Source organism: Otolemur garnettii, unplaced genomic scaffold, assembly GCF_000181295.1.
Source record: "Otolemur garnettii isolate 467f Iridium unplaced genomic scaffold, OtoGar3 scaffold00181, whole genome shotgun sequence".
Taxonomy (NCBI): domain Eukaryota; kingdom Metazoa; phylum Chordata; class Mammalia; order Primates; family Galagidae; genus Otolemur; species Otolemur garnettii.
In genome coordinates this window covers 1,479,551-1,497,064 of record NW_003852576.1, presented here as the reverse complement: position 1 = coordinate 1,497,064, position 17,514 = coordinate 1,479,551, and the positions used below count along the sequence as shown (strand labels likewise).

The following is a 17,514-nucleotide window of genomic DNA, read 5'->3' as shown; positions in this document are numbered from 1 at the left end:
AAAAAAAAAAAAAAAAAAAAAAACTACCCCCATTTAACTTAATTATTATAGAAAAGAGTAACTCATGGTTTATTCAATATTGAGATATTTGGTCAATGAAATACAAGGCCATAATATTAAGATCTGGGTTTTTTCCCTTTGGTAGCAGATTTTGTTTTATAGTTTGAACAGAAATGACCAATGTTAATCAAATAAAATCAGAAGGTCACGTCGTCTACGGCCATACCACCCTGAACGCACCCGATCTTGTCAGATCTCGGAAGCTAAGCAGGGTCGGGCTTGGTTAGTACTTGGATGGGAGACCACTTGGGACTACCGGGTGCTGTAGGCTTCTGCTTTTAAAAACAAAGAAAGAAAAAATCAGAAGGTCACATTTAAAACTGAAACTAATGTTTGACTGTGTCACTCTATTTCAGACCCTTTATTCCAGTACAGGCGAGTTGTCATTTTTCTTACAAAAAGAGACTTATGATATTCTCATATATGAATACTATTTGAAACATCACCAGAAGGTATTATGATGATAGAACCCATCCTGTAGAGTATGCTCTCGGGTGTGATAGGATATAATAATAACAGACCATACGATTACTGCATAACTACCACCTGCAGTAGTTTGAAATTAGGGGAAAAGAGCGTTTACAAACCATCATCACGACTACCTAAGCTCTTACTTGGAAAAATTCACTTTCTAAATCTGTTTTGGCATTAATTCAATAAATTAAACATGAGCTGAGTGCAGAGGCTCACACCGATAAGACCAGCTACTGGGGAGGCTGAGGTGGGAGGATAACTGGAGGCAGGAATCTGAGACCGACATGGACAACACAGAAAGACCCTGTCTCTCAAAAAAATTTAAAAAGGAAATTTAACAAAAGGGAAAATACCTTTTACATGCAAATTTTGGAATTCTTAAAAAGTTGTATGTATCTGAACTTTACTGTATTTGGACTATTTGTGTTGGTTTTGTTTTGAATATAAAATGACTCTCGTGCTAAATAGAAGTTAAATTGTAGAGTATCACCCCAACAGTAAGGCATCTTTATGAGATTATAATCCCAGATTTACCATTATCTAATTGTGATTTTGGGCTAAGCACATGATCATCCTTCTTAGGTTCTCCATCCAGAAAAATGGGACTGATACTTTTATATGGCATTGCATATATATAGTTACATAGCAATGGTATGAACAGAAAACGTAAACACAGTAGGGCTCTGTAAGTTGACCACCCAAGGGGCTGTAACAGACTGGTCAACATATGGACGTGGTCCATAAGGAACTAGGCCTGCTGTGCTGACAGGCCTGTGTGGTGCATGTCTAGTCTATGAAAATTAGGTCAGCTTGAGGTGGTGAGTGTAGGCTGGTGGTCAGCTATGGAGGTTCTACTGTATAGGTACACACATATATTTATTCAAAAACTTCAATCATATTCTAAAGGACACAGAGAATTTCCCCTCTAAAAGAACTCTATTATGAATCCCTTTGCAATTAAAGATTATTTTTTATAATAAAAAGTCATCCATCCAACTACTAGTTCATATATTCAAATGTTGGCACATGAAACTTTTCTGAGAATGTCATGCCCAAGTTTCTTCTTAAACTTGCATCCGTGATTATAGGCAATATTTAGAACCTACTATTCACTGGGTAAGCACAAAGCTCTCGTGTGGGAATGGTAAGAAGTGATCAAAAGAATGTAATACTTAAGGAACTGGAAAAATACTAAAGAGATCATAGTGTTTTAAAAGTGCATCATTGCAACCATACATTTCCCATATAAATATATAAGGTAATATTTATGTAAATTCCCTTTCAGTTGGACCATGAACATTTGGGTGTAAATTCCCTCAGATTCATTACATTTTACTTTTTTCTTTTTTTTTTTTAAGATAGAGAGTTTCATTTTATCACCCTAGGTAGAGTGCCATGGTGTCTTAGCTCACAGCAACCTCGAACTCTTGGGCTTAAGCAATCTTTTTGCCTCTGCCTCCCAAGTAGCTAGGACTATAGGCGCCCACCACAATGCCCGGGTAATTTTTAGAGACGAGGTCTCACTCTGGCTCAGGCTGGTCTAGAACCTGTGAGCTCAGGGAAATCCAGCCTTCAGCCTCCTAGAGTGCTAGGATTACAGGCGTGAGCCACCGTGCCTGGCCTTAACATTTTACTTTTTTAAAATTAGAAGATCCTTGAAAAAAATCTACTCTTTCACTAACAAAAATCAGAATGATAAAGGTTGTGAGCTCTTTACTGTGGTCAGGTACTGTTCTAGGTACCACGTGTGCATTGTCTTTGTTCTCCCAACATTGTTACTGATATTATCCGCATTTTATAGATGGTGAGACTGAGGCACAGGGAGATAAAGTGACTTGCGCGATGGTATTTGTTTCTCAAGTGGTGGAGCCAGGGTAGGCAGCCAGGCAGTCTGGTCCCAGACCCTGTGTGTAGCCAGCCACTGTGTTTCCTGATCTTGTATTCTCACTTAGATGTTTGATTATACAAATCCTAGTCTTTCAATATTTCTGTTTAAGAATTATTTCAGGGGCGGTGCCTGTGGCTCAAAGGAGTAGGGAGCTGGCCCCATATACCGGGGGTGGTGGGTTCAAACCCAGCCCTGGACAAAAACTGCAACAACAACAACAACAAAAAAACAGAATTCAATAATAAATTTAAAAATACAATTTGAGGGCTGGGCGCAGTGGGTCACGCCTGTATTCCTAGCACTCTGGGAGGCCAAGGCAGAGGGATTGCTTGAGCTCAGGAGTTTAAGACCAGCCTGAGCAAGAAGGTGACCCCATCTCTAAAATAGCCAACCATTGTGGTAGTCACCTATATAGTCCCAGCTACTCAGGAGGCTGAGGCAACAATGATTGCTCAAGCCCAAGAGTTTGAGGTGGCTATGAGCTGTGATGCCATAACACTCTACCTAGGGCGGCTGAGTGAAACTGCCTCCAAAATAATAATGAAAATAATAATTTGACTATGTTAACTACCTTCCAAAGAGCCAAAAATAGTTCATGGGACATTTTTCAGAACTCTCTGGAAGCTGAGAAGAGCAAGTAGGAGTATGGTAGAAAGGAATATGGGAGGCCCCTGTGGCTCAGTGGGTAGGGCACCGGCCCCATACACCGAAGTTGGCGGGTTCAAACCCGGCCCAGGCCAGCTAACCAACAATGACAACTGCAACAAAAAATAGCCAGGCTTTGCGGCAGGCACCTGTAGTCCCAGCTACTCGGGAGTCTGAGGCAAGAGAATCACCTAAGCCCAGGAGTTGGAGGTTGCTGTGAGCTGTGACGCCACAGCACTCTGCCAAGGGCGATAGAATGAGACTCTGTTTCTAACAAGAAAAAAAGAGAAAAAAAAGGAATAGTTCCCACCTACTTTACTATGGGTCTGTACTTGAATTTCCTTCAGCTGTATCCACCAATATCCACGTCTCACTTACAGTGACACGTTCTGGTAACACCGGCTATCACTAAACCTGCTGTTAGTAAGAAAGAGTAACCAGGTATAATCAAGTTTGGGTTTGTTGTCAGATCGACCTACATTTCAAGTCATTGACCTTGGTCAAGTTATTTGAATCTTGAGCCTCAGTTTTCATATCTTTAAAATGGGTCAGCAATGGCTATCATTTATCAAACCCTTATTAATATGAACTTGGTCTTGTTCTAAGCACTTGGCATATACTATCTCATTTATTCCTCACAGTGCCACTTTGAGATAGTGATTGTTATGACCATTATTCTCATTTTACAAATAAGAAAAATGAGAAACTAAGTCACAGTGGAAGAGCTGGGAAAAACTGACTGTAGAGCAGAGGTCAGCAAACCTTTGTAGTGAAGGCCCACGACAGTAAATACCCTGGGCTTTGTTAGCCTAACAGTCTTTGCTGCAACTACTCAACTCTGCTGATGTCGTGTAAAAGCTGCTGTGGACACGTCAAAATGCAGCATGGCCTCGTCCCAATAAAACTTGAGGGTCGGACTTGGCTCCCTGGCTGTAGCTTTCTGACCCCCTGCTCTAGGGCCCACATTTTTTTGACTACTACTTGTAGAAATGTTCTAAAAATCAAGGTGTCTTTTACACATAAGTGTTCAAGAAAAATGGAAGCTATCCTTGACTCCGGAGTTTTTAAATCCTACATTAAGGAAAGTCTTTGAGAGATTATTTGTAGTCCATCTGCTTCCCTCTAGGCAGGGTTGCTCTTAAGCCGTCTGTTCTCCTTTTGCTCCGTTCTGTTCTTAGTATGTGAATGAAATACACTCTGCAGCAGCCACTTTTGCATTATGGAAATACTAGCCATACAGTGGAACAGGATCCTTCTCTGCAATTCTCTCACAGTGCTAAATGATGGCAATCAGCAGAATGTCTTACTCAGAAAAATGCTCAAAATAACCAGAATTTGATTTTCATCATTTTAATTCATTCTGTAACATCATTGTGTATCATATGTGCAATAATGTGGTATATGATGACATAGTTCTAAGTGTAAAGGGATAAGGAGAGTTTCTGCCCTTCCAAATTTCCATTAAAATAAATGGGCAGATTTTCAGCCTCCATGTTACAGCTGGGTCACTGCTTCAGGTCTATCTTGACCTAGGTCTGCTGTTGCCTGCGCACTTGGCCAAGCTAGTGTCTTAGCTGGCACATTCAATAATGGTTTGTTGAAAGAATGTGTGTGACCTCTTAGCACTGAACAATTTTTATTTTATTATTATTATTTTTATTTTTGAGGGCTACCTTCTATCGCCCTTGGTAGAGTGCAGTGGCATCATAGCTCACAGCGACCTCTTTCCTCTTTGGGCTCAAGTGATCCTTATGCCTCAGCTTCCCAGGTAGCTGGGACTACAGGCACCCACCATAATTCCTGGCTAATTTTTCTATTTTCAGTAGAGATGAGGGGTCTCACTCTTGCTCAAGCTTGTCTTGAACTCCTGAGCGCAAGCAATCCACCAGCCTCAGCCTCCCGGAGTGCGCACGCCCGGCCTGGGCTGCAGACCTCATGTGGCTGTGTGCTCCCGTACCTACCCCACTGCCATCGCTTCTTGTACACAGCTTTGTACAAAGGAAGGAGATCACAGTCCATTTATTTATTTGATAAATATTTGTCTTTTAAGTGTCAAGCTTTCAAGACCCTGTGGTGACCAAGAAGACGTGGATGCTGCTTTCTTAGACTTTACATTCTACTTGTAGAAGGCTGACTCAGGAAAAATAATGGCAGCAGTGATAAGTGGTATAAAAGGGGCGTCTGCAGTGAACAGGTTCAACCTGGCACGCACGAGACCAAGGCTGACCAGAATTCCAGGTTTATTTTGTGCCTTTAATTCTTCAGTTTCGGGTCTCCCGTCCCCTTATCAGCACTGCTCAGACCACCTGTTTGCTTAACAGAATGGAATAGTTCATGAACATGTTAGTGGAACTGTTTATATCCCTCTGAATAGACCACTAGTGCAAGAGCTGTTCGTTCTGTCACTGAGGACTCAGCCTATGCTTTCCACACACAGCTGAAGCTTCACGGCTCTCCACTGTCTACTGCAGAGAATGGGAGATTGGACCCTTCTGGATCTGGCTGCTGCTGCTTTTTTTTTTTTTTTTTGAGATGGAGTCTCACTCTGTCGCCCTTGGTAGAGTACTGTACCTCAAACTCTTGGGCAGAAGCGATTCTCTTGCCTCAGCCTCCCAAGTAGCTGGGACTACTGGTGCCCGGTTATTTTTTGGTTGTAGTTGTCATTGCTGTTTGGCAGGCCTGGGCTGGGTTTGAGCCGCCAGCTCTGGTGTATGTGGCTGGCGCCCCCGCCGCTGAGCTACAGGCCCCGAGCTGCTTCTTCCTTTGTTTGAGCCCCCTCTTGTGCCTCACACCCACTTCCCACATGTCAGCCACTCTGGGCTATTCCTGCATTTTCGTAAATGCTCGCCTTGGCTTGTGCTGTTCCCGCTTCTGTCTCTCCTCTCCCTCCTTCCTCCACCCTTGTTGGACTGTGAACGCCAGGGTCTGTGCACTAGTCACCACTGTATCCCCAAATACCCCCCACAGCCTCACACACAGCAAGTGCTCAATTAGTGTTTAAATGAGCAAATGCATGAGTGAGTATCTACGCAGCTAGAGGTACAGAGCCTGGCTATAGCACCCGTGAATTGACTGTGTTATAAGAGTGTTTTTTCAGTGATCAGTGAGAATGTTTTTTTTTTTTTAAGTGTGACTCTTAAAAAAGAGTGAGGGTTGAGGAAACCAGTAATGTCATTTGAGAATGGTCCAAGTCTTAAAACCCAATTGCCAGCGGTTCTCATGTGCCCACGAAGCAGCAGGTTCTGAATTTAAATGAGACCCTCACTTTTGTACTTAGTAGATCCTTAGACTGATTTCACAAGTGGAGTTTGTGTGCCCAGGCCTGTCAATTTGCCTGTGATCAAAATCAATTAATTGATTCATGGTGTGGTGCTAAGTGGGTAGGGCACCAGCCACATACACTGAGGCTGGTGGGATCAAATCCAGCCCTGGCCTGTTAAACAACAGTGACAAGTGCAACAAAAAAATAGCTAGGCATCATGGAGGGCACCTGTAGTCCCACCTACTTGGGAGGCTGAGGCAAGAGAATTGCTTAAACTGAGAATTTGTGGTTGCATTGCTGTGAGCTGTGACGCCACAGCACTCTACCCAGAGTGACAGCTTGAGACTGTCTCAAAAAAAAAATCAATTAAACAACAGAATCAGTCTGACAGCTATATGGTGGTAGTTGTTTGGATTGAAAAATTAAATTGATAGAGTTTCAACTAAATTTAGTAAGTAGTGCGGGACCATAGGGACACTTACTTGGACCCTTGGGAAATGTTACACATTTTTCATTCTTAATAGCCTTGGCAGTAAGAGTCAGCTCAAGATACCAAGCCCGTGTTGGGGTCAGATGGTATAAAATACCAATTTTTTGGCTAGGTATGGTGTCTCGTGCCTGTAATCCCAATACTTGGGAGGCTGAGGCAGGAGGATCGTTAGAAACCAGCCTAGGCAACCCCATCTCTAAATAATATATGTAAAAATTAGCCAACTGTAAGTGGCACACACCTGTAGTCCCAGCTACTCAGGAAGCTGGAGTGGAAGCATCACTTGAGCTGAGAAGTTCAAGGCTGCAATGAGTTGTAATTGTATCACTGTACTCCAGCCTAGGTGACAGAGCAAGACTTTGTCTCTATTAAAAAAAAAAAAAAAATGGCCAGGTGTAGTGGCTCATGCCAGTAATCCTAGCACTTTGGGAGGCTGAAGTGGGAGGATCATTGGAGCTCAGGAGTTCAAGACCAGCTTGAGCAGGAGTGAGATCCAGTCTCTACCAAAAACAGAAAAAATTAGCCAGGTGTGGTGGTGGGTACCTGTAGTTCCAGCTACTCGGGAGACTGTGGCGGGAGGATGGCTTGAGCCGGGGAGTTTGAGGTTGCTGTGAGCTACAATGATGCCACTCTAGCACTCTGGGTGCTACAGTGATGCCACTACACTCTAGCCAGGGTGACAGAGCAAGACCCTGTCCTTAAGAAAAGAAAATTAAAATCTTCTCCTCCTATTTAATGAGTCACTGCCACATGCAAGTATATAATCCCCGTTCATAGCTCCAAGACAGACTCAGCAGAAAGCACTTTTGTGTAGACCCCCTCCCCCCAACATCTGCAGTGTCTGGAGACTTCTGGTTGTCACAACATTGTCAGGGTTAGAGGTACTTCCGGATCTCATGGGCAGAGAGCAAGGACGCTTGGGAAACATCGTGCACTGCTCAGCACAGGCCCCTCAGCCTGGAATCATCATACCCGACTTGCCCACAGGGCTGAGGTTCAGAAACCCTGGGTTAAATCTCTAAACTCCCTTGGCAGCTCAAATTCTGGGATATTGTGCAACTAGGTAATACATATAAAACACTGCAGAAACCCAAGCTCCCGTTCCATGATCTAAGCCACCTGGCTTCTCCTTCCTTCTTTCTGGCGTCTCTCTGTGCTGTCTGTCTGCCTTTCTGTTCCTGCCAGATCCCTCAAAGGCTTATCTCCAAGGACCCAAGATAAGGAGTGAAACCACCAGGGTCTCCTACTGACTGTTTGTTCACAGTTTGGGAAAGTATTAGCCCAGGAGGCACATGTGTGCTGAAACTTATGGGTTTCATATTTTTTTTTGTTCAGCATTACCCCACCGACCTGTTGAGTAAAATGAGTAATGCTTATTTAAAGAGAACAAGATAGCAGAGTCCTAATAGGTATTTTGGTGCTGCCAAGTACCTGCAGAAAATCCCCCCACCTCACCCATTTCAGGCAGGTGGCTACAACCTCCCTTGTGGGATACAGCCGGGGTCCCGGAGAACCCACAGCACAATGCTGCATTCCCAGGGATATAGTCACTGCAAGTGCCTGGGAAAACTGGCCTCTTGGCTTTGCATCTGTTAATCCGATCCAACCATTCAGTGAACGACATGCTTTGCCGCAGCAGCATCCGTAGGAGAATAAACACAGTTAAGACCCATTATGAACGAAGTCTTCCTCAGAGGTGGGCAGAAGGGATGGCCCAGGATGTCATCGTCCCACTGTCTCTCTATCCTAAAGAGAAGATTCATCAGGGAAAGATAATTTGGGTGTCCCGAAGGCCATGCCTTTAAATAGCATAAGGTGACAGGCAGGCTAAGACAGAGGACCAGAGGCTGCATTTCAGAGTCTTCAGCCTGTTGTTGAGGTCCCAAGGTAAATTCTAAGTGTTTCGTCTCCATCTCGCCCAGAACTCATCCACATTCAAACTCGGAGGTAACAGAAACTCCCAGTGCCAGAGTCTGGCCGGCCAGTGGGAGTGTTCTGGCTAATGTTTACTCTGGTGGGTGGTGGTAACTTGGACCCGGGCAGTCAGATAAAGTGCTCAGGGTGAGGCCAGATCTTGGAAATTTTTACACAAGCTAGGCTTTTTTTTTTGTCAACTTCTCTGACAGACGTCTCTAAAACTTTAATTATGGCCTTTAAAGGAATAGTGACCATAATTGCTGACCTTTTTAAACACTTGTGTACACCAGACATTGTCATATGTCACTTAATGCTGGAACCAATCTTCAGATATAGCGCTGTCACTAGAACCATCACAGAGGTGTGCAAACACAGCTGGTAAGTGGCATCATGACGATTTGAACTCACATTTCTTTGACTCCCGGGTCCTTGCTTGTGATAATTATGTATTTTATTATATCTGTACACTGCACCCCTCCAAGTATATTTGTAAATTGCTATTTGTCATTTGATCAACAAATAAAACTCTCCCAAGAATTCCAAATGGTATATTCATCTCAAATACACACACACAACCCCCTTCACCCTCCAAAAGCTGTGAGCCAAAGCTAACTTGTAGTCTGAATAATTCTAGAGCAAATTCATGCCTGTTTTTGTTCCTAAAGACAGGTCTGTAAACATTGGAAATGTTTCCCAAGAGTACGGTGGTATCTCTTGACTTCTACGACTTCCCTGTTCAAAGTTAAAATCCTGATGAAAGATACTCTGGACCAATACTAGGAATTTCAAATCCTTAATGATTTCTGCTTTACATCTAAGTTTGCCCTGAAATTTTATGTTTACCCAACAAGTTCAAACTCGGCCTAAAGCAAAGCAAACAAAAATTCTAGCTCATAGTTCAGAATAATAATGGCTTGATTTTCAAGTATATATTTTCTGTTTGTTTTATATGCCAAATTGTGAGTAAATGATTTGTCTTGAATATATCACCATGTTTATTTACTGCTAACAGGCTTTGTAGAAGACTACCACATTTTTAGTGTGCAACTTTTTAAAAACAGATGGTAGGCCATATTTGGCCCATAGGTGTAGTTTGCTAAACCTAGCATAACTGTAATAAGCATTCCATTATATCTCCAAGATATATTAGTTGTATGGTTTTTCTTTTCCAAGGCCTTAAATAAACCATTTATTCATATTTAAAAATTTTTTTATTTTCTGTTGTCCCAGCTAGATAGTGACATCATTATGGCTCACAGCAACATCAAACTCCTGCCAAGTAGCTGGATCTACAGGTGTGCACTGCCATACCCAGCTAATTTTTCTATGTTTTTATAGAGACAGGATCTTGCTATGTTACTTAGGCTGGTTTTGAATTCCTGAGCTCCAGTGATCCTCTCGCTTTGGCCTCCCAGAGTGTTAGGATTATAGGCGTGAGCTGCCATATCTGCCCATCATTTATCTTCTAATATATCCAAGACTTTGGCCTCAAGAATTCACCAAGCAGGAGTGCCTGGGGCTCAAAGGAGTAGGGCACTGGCCCCATATATTGGAGGTGGTGGGTTCAAACTTGGCCCCGGCCAAAAAAAAAAACTGAAAAAAAAAATAAAGAATTCACCAAGCAGCACATCATATAATTTGTTTAACATGGTATATTAGACACACGATTAGAATTTGTAGACTAGGCTCGGCGCCTGTGGCTCAAGTGGCTAAGGCGCCAGCTACATACACCTAAGGCAGCGGGTTCGAATTGGCCCGCCAAAACAATGATGGCTGTAACCAAAAAATATAGCCAGGTTTTGTGGCAGGCGCCTGTAGTCCCAGCTACATAGGAGGCTGAGGCAGGAGACTGGCTTGAGCCTAGGAGTTGGAGGTTGCTGTGAGCTGTGATGGCACGGCACTCTACCCAGGGGGACAGCTTGAGGCTCTGTCTCAAAAAAAAAAAAGAATTTGTAGACTAAAAGATGTTCCCGAATGTGTTTACCTGCCCCTTAGTGGCCTCCCACGAAATTCTACTTTTATTTTTGTCCTTTTTGCATCGCTGAACCTTCTCGCTTTTTTTAAGGATTTTTTTTTTTTTTTACTGTGGTAAAGTATATACAACAAAATTTTAACCATCTGTATGTATAAGTGTGTAGTGGCATTAAATACGTTCACATTGTTGTGCGACCCTCACCACCATCCACCTGCAGAATTGTCTTATCACCCCTAACTGCAAGTCCACACCTGCTAAATACTAACCTCCTCTACTACACACGGTAACCACTATTCTCCTAAAAATTTAACTACTCTTAAATACCTCACTGAAGTAGAATCATACAATATTTGTCCTTTACTGCTTGGCTTATTCCACTTGTTATAATGTCTTCAAAGTTCTTCAAAGTATGGCGTGTATCATAACTTTCTTGAAAGCTGAATCATACTCCATTGTATGTGTGTGCTGTGCCATATTCTGTTTATCATACTCTGTTGACTGGCATTTGGGTTGTTTCCATCTTTGGCTATTGTGAGTAGTACTGCTGTGAACACTGGTGTACAAATAATCCATTGGAGTCTTTGGGTATATACCTAGAAGTGGAATTGGTGGATCATGTAGTAAATTTATGTTTAATTTCTTTTTTATGAAACATTGCACTGTTTTACATAGTTGCTATACCATTTTACACAGTCACCAGCACTACAGAAGGGTTCCAGCCGCGCCACATCCTTGCCAATCCTTATTTTCTGCTTTTTGCTATAATAACCAAGCTAGTAAGTGTGGAGTAGTATTTCATTGTGGTTCTCACTGGTTTTTAAGCAGTATTTGTAGGTAGTACCAAATACACAGTAAATTTGGATGTTATATTGATAATATCTATTGCACACTCTGGATATATATGCATGGATGTATGAATTTATTCTTCACTAGCACAAAAATTATGTCACATGGCTTCTAAGAAGTTGAGGGTGACTGATATAAGTAGCTCAATTCATGGCACTAGGAATATAGAAGGAAACTAAAAAATAAAAATAAAAAAGAAACTATAGCCCAAATTAGATGAATGTGAAAGTGTGTTGTAATGCCCCCTACCCCTATTAAATTTGGATTAAAATGACTAGTCAATTTTGAACTTCCTAGTAGCCAATGAGAAAAGGGAAACAGGATCACTAACATGGTTTATTTGAGATGACAAAAGCACAATGCTTTTCTTGACTCACTGATGTACAAAATAAACTATAATCTTTTTAAAAGTTTTTAAAGAGATAATTGTTAGTGAAATCAGCAGATTTTAGACCAAAAGCAAACAGAATTTTTGATTAAATTATGGGAGTTGGGGGTTGTAAATGACTCCACAGCCTGACCATTATACTGTTTTTGTGTAAAACAGTAGCTTCAAAGTACACTTGGGCTGGGCACTGAGGACAGGGGATGGGTAAATTCACACCTGTTAGGTACACTGCACACTATCTGAGTGATGGGCACACTTAATGTATGTAACTTTGACTAAATCTGTATAAAAACAGGTATATAAACAAAAGATGTGTGGCCCTAATATTCTGAAATTTAAAAAAAAAATACAATTAGGAAAATAAAAGGTCAACTTCACCTATCTCTGCAGGGTGATAAGTTCTATCCTTTGGACTTTATCAGGTAATGGTCATGATGTGGCACACCAGGTCTAATCCTGGATTGCGTCATTTACATACATGCCTGACATTTCCTTCCCAAGTTACAGATTATCGATACATGTGTTTTGTACAAATAGTTCTAAAAATACTTCCTTGTCTTCCATTTGGAAGGCGAGAAAGACCTTTATGTTCAAATCTGATATTGAAATTTCTTTTTTGAAACTACAAGACTAATGTCTCATTTTTAAATTTGTACTGAAAAAAACTTCATGATAACTAGAGATGTTGTCAAATTGGCTTCCAAGCACTTGAAAAAGTAAGATGTAGCAGCCCGTATAGCCTATGGCTAGGAGGAGTGGAAGTTCTAGGCAATACCTGTAATGGAACAGCTTGGTGAAAAAAGCATGAGTGATTTGGTTCTAACAAGCATGAGTGAGCTCGCGAGATAGAGCATTGGTGAATTGGCAGTCTCTACACCTGTGGTGTTGAGAAGCACGAGATCAGCCTTATATTAGGCTGGAGGAGAAGGCAGTCAAAAAGCATGCACATTCTATCACGGACACGCTTACTCTGACTCTGTTTCCTCTCCTGCCTGCAGATAACCAAGCTCTGCTAAAGACTAAGATCTATCTGTTCTAAGAAGACTGCTTTACTCTCTCTAAGTCTCTCTCTTTCTCGCTCTCCAGCTAAAGTAGATAGCCCTCAAGCACCTAAGAGAAACTGTTCCTGAGCAAGGTAGCTTAGTGATCTGCGTCTGGAACCTACCTAAGCTGGGCCCCAGACCTAGCCAGTCCCAGGCCCTGACAAGTGGTGTCAGAAGCAGATCCTTACATAAGAACAGATGCATTTTAAAGAAATTACTTTAAAATGGCTCGGCGCCTGTGGCTCAAGTGGCTAAGATGCCAGCCATGTACACCTGAGCTGGCAGGTTCAAATCCAGCCCTGTCCCACCAAACAACAATGACAGCTGTAACCAAAAAAAAAAAAAAAAAAAAAAAAAAAAAGGCTGGCCTTTCTGGTAGGCGCCTGTAATCCCAGCTACTTGGGAGGTGGAGGCAGGAAAATCGCTTGAGCCCAAGAGTTGGAGGCTTCTGTGAGCTGTGATGTCACAGCACTTTACCCAGAGTGACAGCTTGAGGGTCTGTTTCGAAAAAAAAAAATTACTTTAAAATGGAAAGAACTGGTCCAAAGTTTTACTCAAAAATTTGGATGAAAGATACTAACTTACATTTCTTCGACATTTACAATGTTATTGGCCCAGCCCAAAGTACTTTGTATAGTAACACATTTATTCCTCTAAATGTAATGAGGTTAAAACCATCATTATTCCCATTTCATAGGTAGGGAAACTGAGGAACAGAGTAGCTGAGTATCCTTGGCAACTTTCTCAAGCCCTCTAAGCCTATTTCCCCATGGGCAACTTGGAACTAATGATAATACCATTTACTACATTTGTAGAATTTTACTTCGTTTTATTTTATATTGTATATTGTTTTGTTCTGTTTAGTTTTTGAGACCATGGTGTCATCATAGCTCACAGCAACCTCAAACTGTTGAGCTTGAGCGATCCTCTTGCCTCAGCCTCCCGAGTAATTGGGACCATAGGTATGCACTACCAGGCCTGGCTAGTTTTTTTATTTAAGGTTTTAAATAAGAGAATGCAATTGTTAGTTCTCTGAAACCTGTAGCCTGGCTTACCTGGTAGGTAGATGTTGCCTTCTAGGTCCCCCAGGTTGAAGCTAATCTAGCTCTTTGTGACTTCAAACTCATGAATGCTTCATACCAAGAATTGTGCCTGAATGACATCAGAAAAATCAGAATTACTGTAGTTCCTAGCCTAAGTCCGAAAGCTTTAGTAAACAGCCCTGTAGTTACATATCACTTCCTCAAAGTTTTAATAAGTTAAAGTCTTCACTATAAGCACATTGCTGTAGTGCCATTCCTACAATGAAAATGACAGCCTTAAAAAAGAATAGAAAAAGGCTGTATTCACCAAAGAAGTCACTGAGGTTCATTAAATGCTATGTAACCAAGGGGAATCGATCTGAGGTGATAGCACGGGAATTAAGCAAAAAGGTCTTGCCATTTGTGTGCAAGAACATGAGATTTTCACCAACCACGATTCAAAGCTGTTGGGTCCTAAGGAAGCAGAAGTACTTAACCATGCTGGTTTTGTTTTTGGTTTTTGTTTGGTTGTTTGCTTTGCTTTGCTTTTCTCTCCCTCAGTAGAGTGCTGTGGCGTCACAGCTCACAGCAACCTCCAACTCCTGGGCTTAGGGATTCTCTTACCTCAGCCTCCAGCAGGGAGCTACTGGCACCCACCACAACGCCCGGTACATTTTTGTTGCAGTTTGGCCAGGGCCGGGTTTGAACCCACCACGCTCGCTATCTGGGGCCGGCGCCCTACTCACTGAGCCATAGGCGCTGCCCGTTTGTTTGCTTTTCGAGTCACTTCTGGGTTTTGCTGCAAGACAACTTGACTCTTTCAGAGTATTTTTAGAGCTGCCGCAGTTCCAATTTCTCCTGTAACCTCCCCTCTAGGAGGGTCAGCGCGCACCTTGCAAGGCTGCGGGAAAACCAAGAGCCGGTTCCCGCTGCTGGCAGCGTAGTTTTCCCACTCACCACTCAGGCTCCCTTCTGCCTCCCCAGGTTGCCACCAGCCGTGGATGCCTTTGACATTATGACCGCAGAGGATTCCACCGCAGCCATGAGCAGCGACTCGGCCGCCGCGTCCTCGGCCAAGGTGCCCGAGGGTGTGGCGGGCGCGCCCAACGAGGCGGCGCTGCTGGCGCTGATGGAGCGCACGGGCTACAGCATGGTGCAGGAGAACGGGCAGCGCAAGTACGGCGGCCCGCCGCCCGGCTGGGAGGGCGCGCACCCGCAGCGCGGCTGCGAGGTCTTCGTGGGCAAGATCCCGCGCGACGTGTACGAGGACGAGCTGGTGCCGGTGTTCGAGACCGTGGGCCGCATCTACGAGCTGCGCCTCATGATGGACTTCGACGGCAAGAACCGCGGCTACGCCTTCGTCATGTACTGCCACAAGCACGAGGCCAAGCGCGCCGTGCGCGAGCTCAACAACTACGAGATCCGCCCGGGCCGCCTGCTCGGCGTGTGCTGCAGCGTCGACAACTGTCGCCTCTTCATCGGCGGCATCCCCAAGATGAAGAAGCGGGAGGAGATCCTGGAGGAGATCGCCAAGGTCACCGAGGGCGTGCTGGACGTGATCGTGTACGCCAGCGCGGCCGACAAGATGAAGAACCGCGGCTTCGCCTTCGTCGAGTACGAGAGCCACCGTGCCGCCGCCATGGCGCGCCGCAAGCTCATGCCCGGCCGCATCCAGCTGTGGGGCCACCAGATTGCCGTGGACTGGGCCGAGCCCGAGATCGACGTGGACGAGGACGTGATGGAGACCGTGAAGATCCTGTACGTGCGCAACCTCATGATCGAGACCACCGAGGACACCATCAAGAAGAGCTTCGGCCAGTTCAACCCGGGCTGCGTGGAGCGCGTCAAGAAGATCCGCGACTACGCCTTCGTGCACTTCGCCAGCCGCGAGGACGCCGTGCACGCCATGAACAGCCTCAACGGCACCGAGCTGGAGGGCTCGTGCCTGGAGGTCACGCTGGCCAAGCCGGTGGACAAGGAGCAGTACTCGCGCTACCAGAAGGCGGCCAAGGGCGGCGGCGCGGCCGAGGCGGTGGCGCAGCCGCCCAGCTACGTGTACTCCTGTGACCCCTACACGCTGGCCTACTACGGCTACCCCTACAACGCGCTCATCGGGCCCAACCGGGACTACTTCGTGAAAGGTTAGTGGGGACCCGCCTCCTAGGGCGCCTGGCGTTTGGGTTTCTCTTCTGAGTTCTGTCCCTTGTAGCATTGAAAGAAATACAAATCGTTGTGGGGTGAGCGGTGAAATCATGGGGTGTCCATCAGCTCTTGCATTCTGCCTCACCAGAGTGCCAGATTTGGGGCTCGTCCAACAGTTTCTTGGCTTAAAATCAGCTTTAATTTTGGGGGGGTGTTTTGGGGGGCAAGCCACGATTGTAAAAGGGACTTTGGCAATCAGTGAAATCTGGTGTCTTATACCCTCAATGAATCCCCAACAATTAAGAAAAAAATCAGCTTTACTTAATATTAAATCTTAAGATGTGGGTGGGGGCAGTGGTTCTTGTTTGTTTGTTTTTTATAATCACTGATTAGGATATACTGAGACCAAGGTAAGATGCCTAGGCTCTGAGCCCTGCTCTTTGATTAACTAGGTCAGTGACTTCAGTGGGTCACTTTAACCTTCCCAGCCTGTAAATGTTTTTCTCTGCTAAAATTGCAAATACAGTCTTTGGGGCTCACCTTGTGAGTTTGCACTAAGGGACTCTTGGACTATGCAGATATATTTCAAGTACAAGTCTAGGCTGAAACAGAATGTTGGGAAAACACTTACCAGCCCATGAATCAGCAGAAGTATAGCCACCTGCTACAGACTCAGGGCAAACAACTAAATGCCAAGAACCGTGTGCTAAGGTCTGCCGCCTGTGCTGTTGCTTCTGGGTGCTCATCATTTTTTGTGCTGTCATTATAAGCAGGCAGCATAAGAGGCCGAGGGCGAGGTGCAGCTGGCAACAGAGCCCCGGGGCCCAGGGGGTCCTACCTTGGGGGATATTCTGCTGGCCGCGGCATATATAGCCGCTATCATGAAGGAAAAGGAAAACAGCAAGAAAAAGGATACGAACTTGTGCCGAATTTGGAAATCTCTGCCGTCAACCCAGTTGCCATTAAACCTGGTACAGGTCAGTATTAACCAGATTGAGATTGCATCTGCTCAGCCTAAATTCCAGCCCTTTCTGGGGTTGTGTACATGGCTTCCTCTTCTTGTAGGCAGCCAGAGACTAGGCAGCAGCAAAGCTAGAACTTAAGGGGATGGTCTAGTGCTAACCATGTTCACATCAAACTTTCTGGTAGTAGTTTTTCAGACGGATGTCACCACTAGTTAGGCTTTTTCTCCATCTGTGGCTGAGTAGGCAGAGTTGTTGGGGATGTTTAGGGAAGAGGAGAATTATAGACTGTGAAGCTCTCCAGGTCTTCTCAGGCCTGATTCTAGCCCATTCAGGAGAGACCACAGGGTGCAGCTCATTGCCCGTTCTAAGATTTGTTGGGCAGGACAGAAAATTCCCC

The 17,514-nt window shown here is 44.3% G+C and overlaps 1 protein-coding gene and 1 non-coding gene across 3 annotated transcripts in view; both read left to right on the top strand.

Moving 5' to 3' along the window:
• Positions 1–17,514, top strand: part of RBM47 (RNA binding motif protein 47) — a 40,636-nt gene that overhangs the window by 16,989 nt on the left and 6,133 nt on the right. The window contains exons 3-4 of one of the 2 annotated variants that reach the window (XM_023519595.1): positions 14,995–16,151; positions 16,926–17,129. In XM_023519595.1, the coding sequence (XP_023375363.1) occupies positions 15,026–16,151; positions 16,926–17,129 (1,330 nt within the window). In that variant the 5' untranslated portion in view covers positions 14,995–15,025. Of the gene's footprint in view, positions 1–14,994; positions 16,152–16,922; positions 17,130–17,514 lie in introns of both variants that reach the window. The other variant, XM_023519594.1, reaches the window with a different exon arrangement.
• On the top strand, positions 213–331 carry LOC111721755. Its single transcript, XR_002770777.1, has one exon. It is a non-coding gene; the product is annotated as a 5S ribosomal RNA (ribosomal RNA).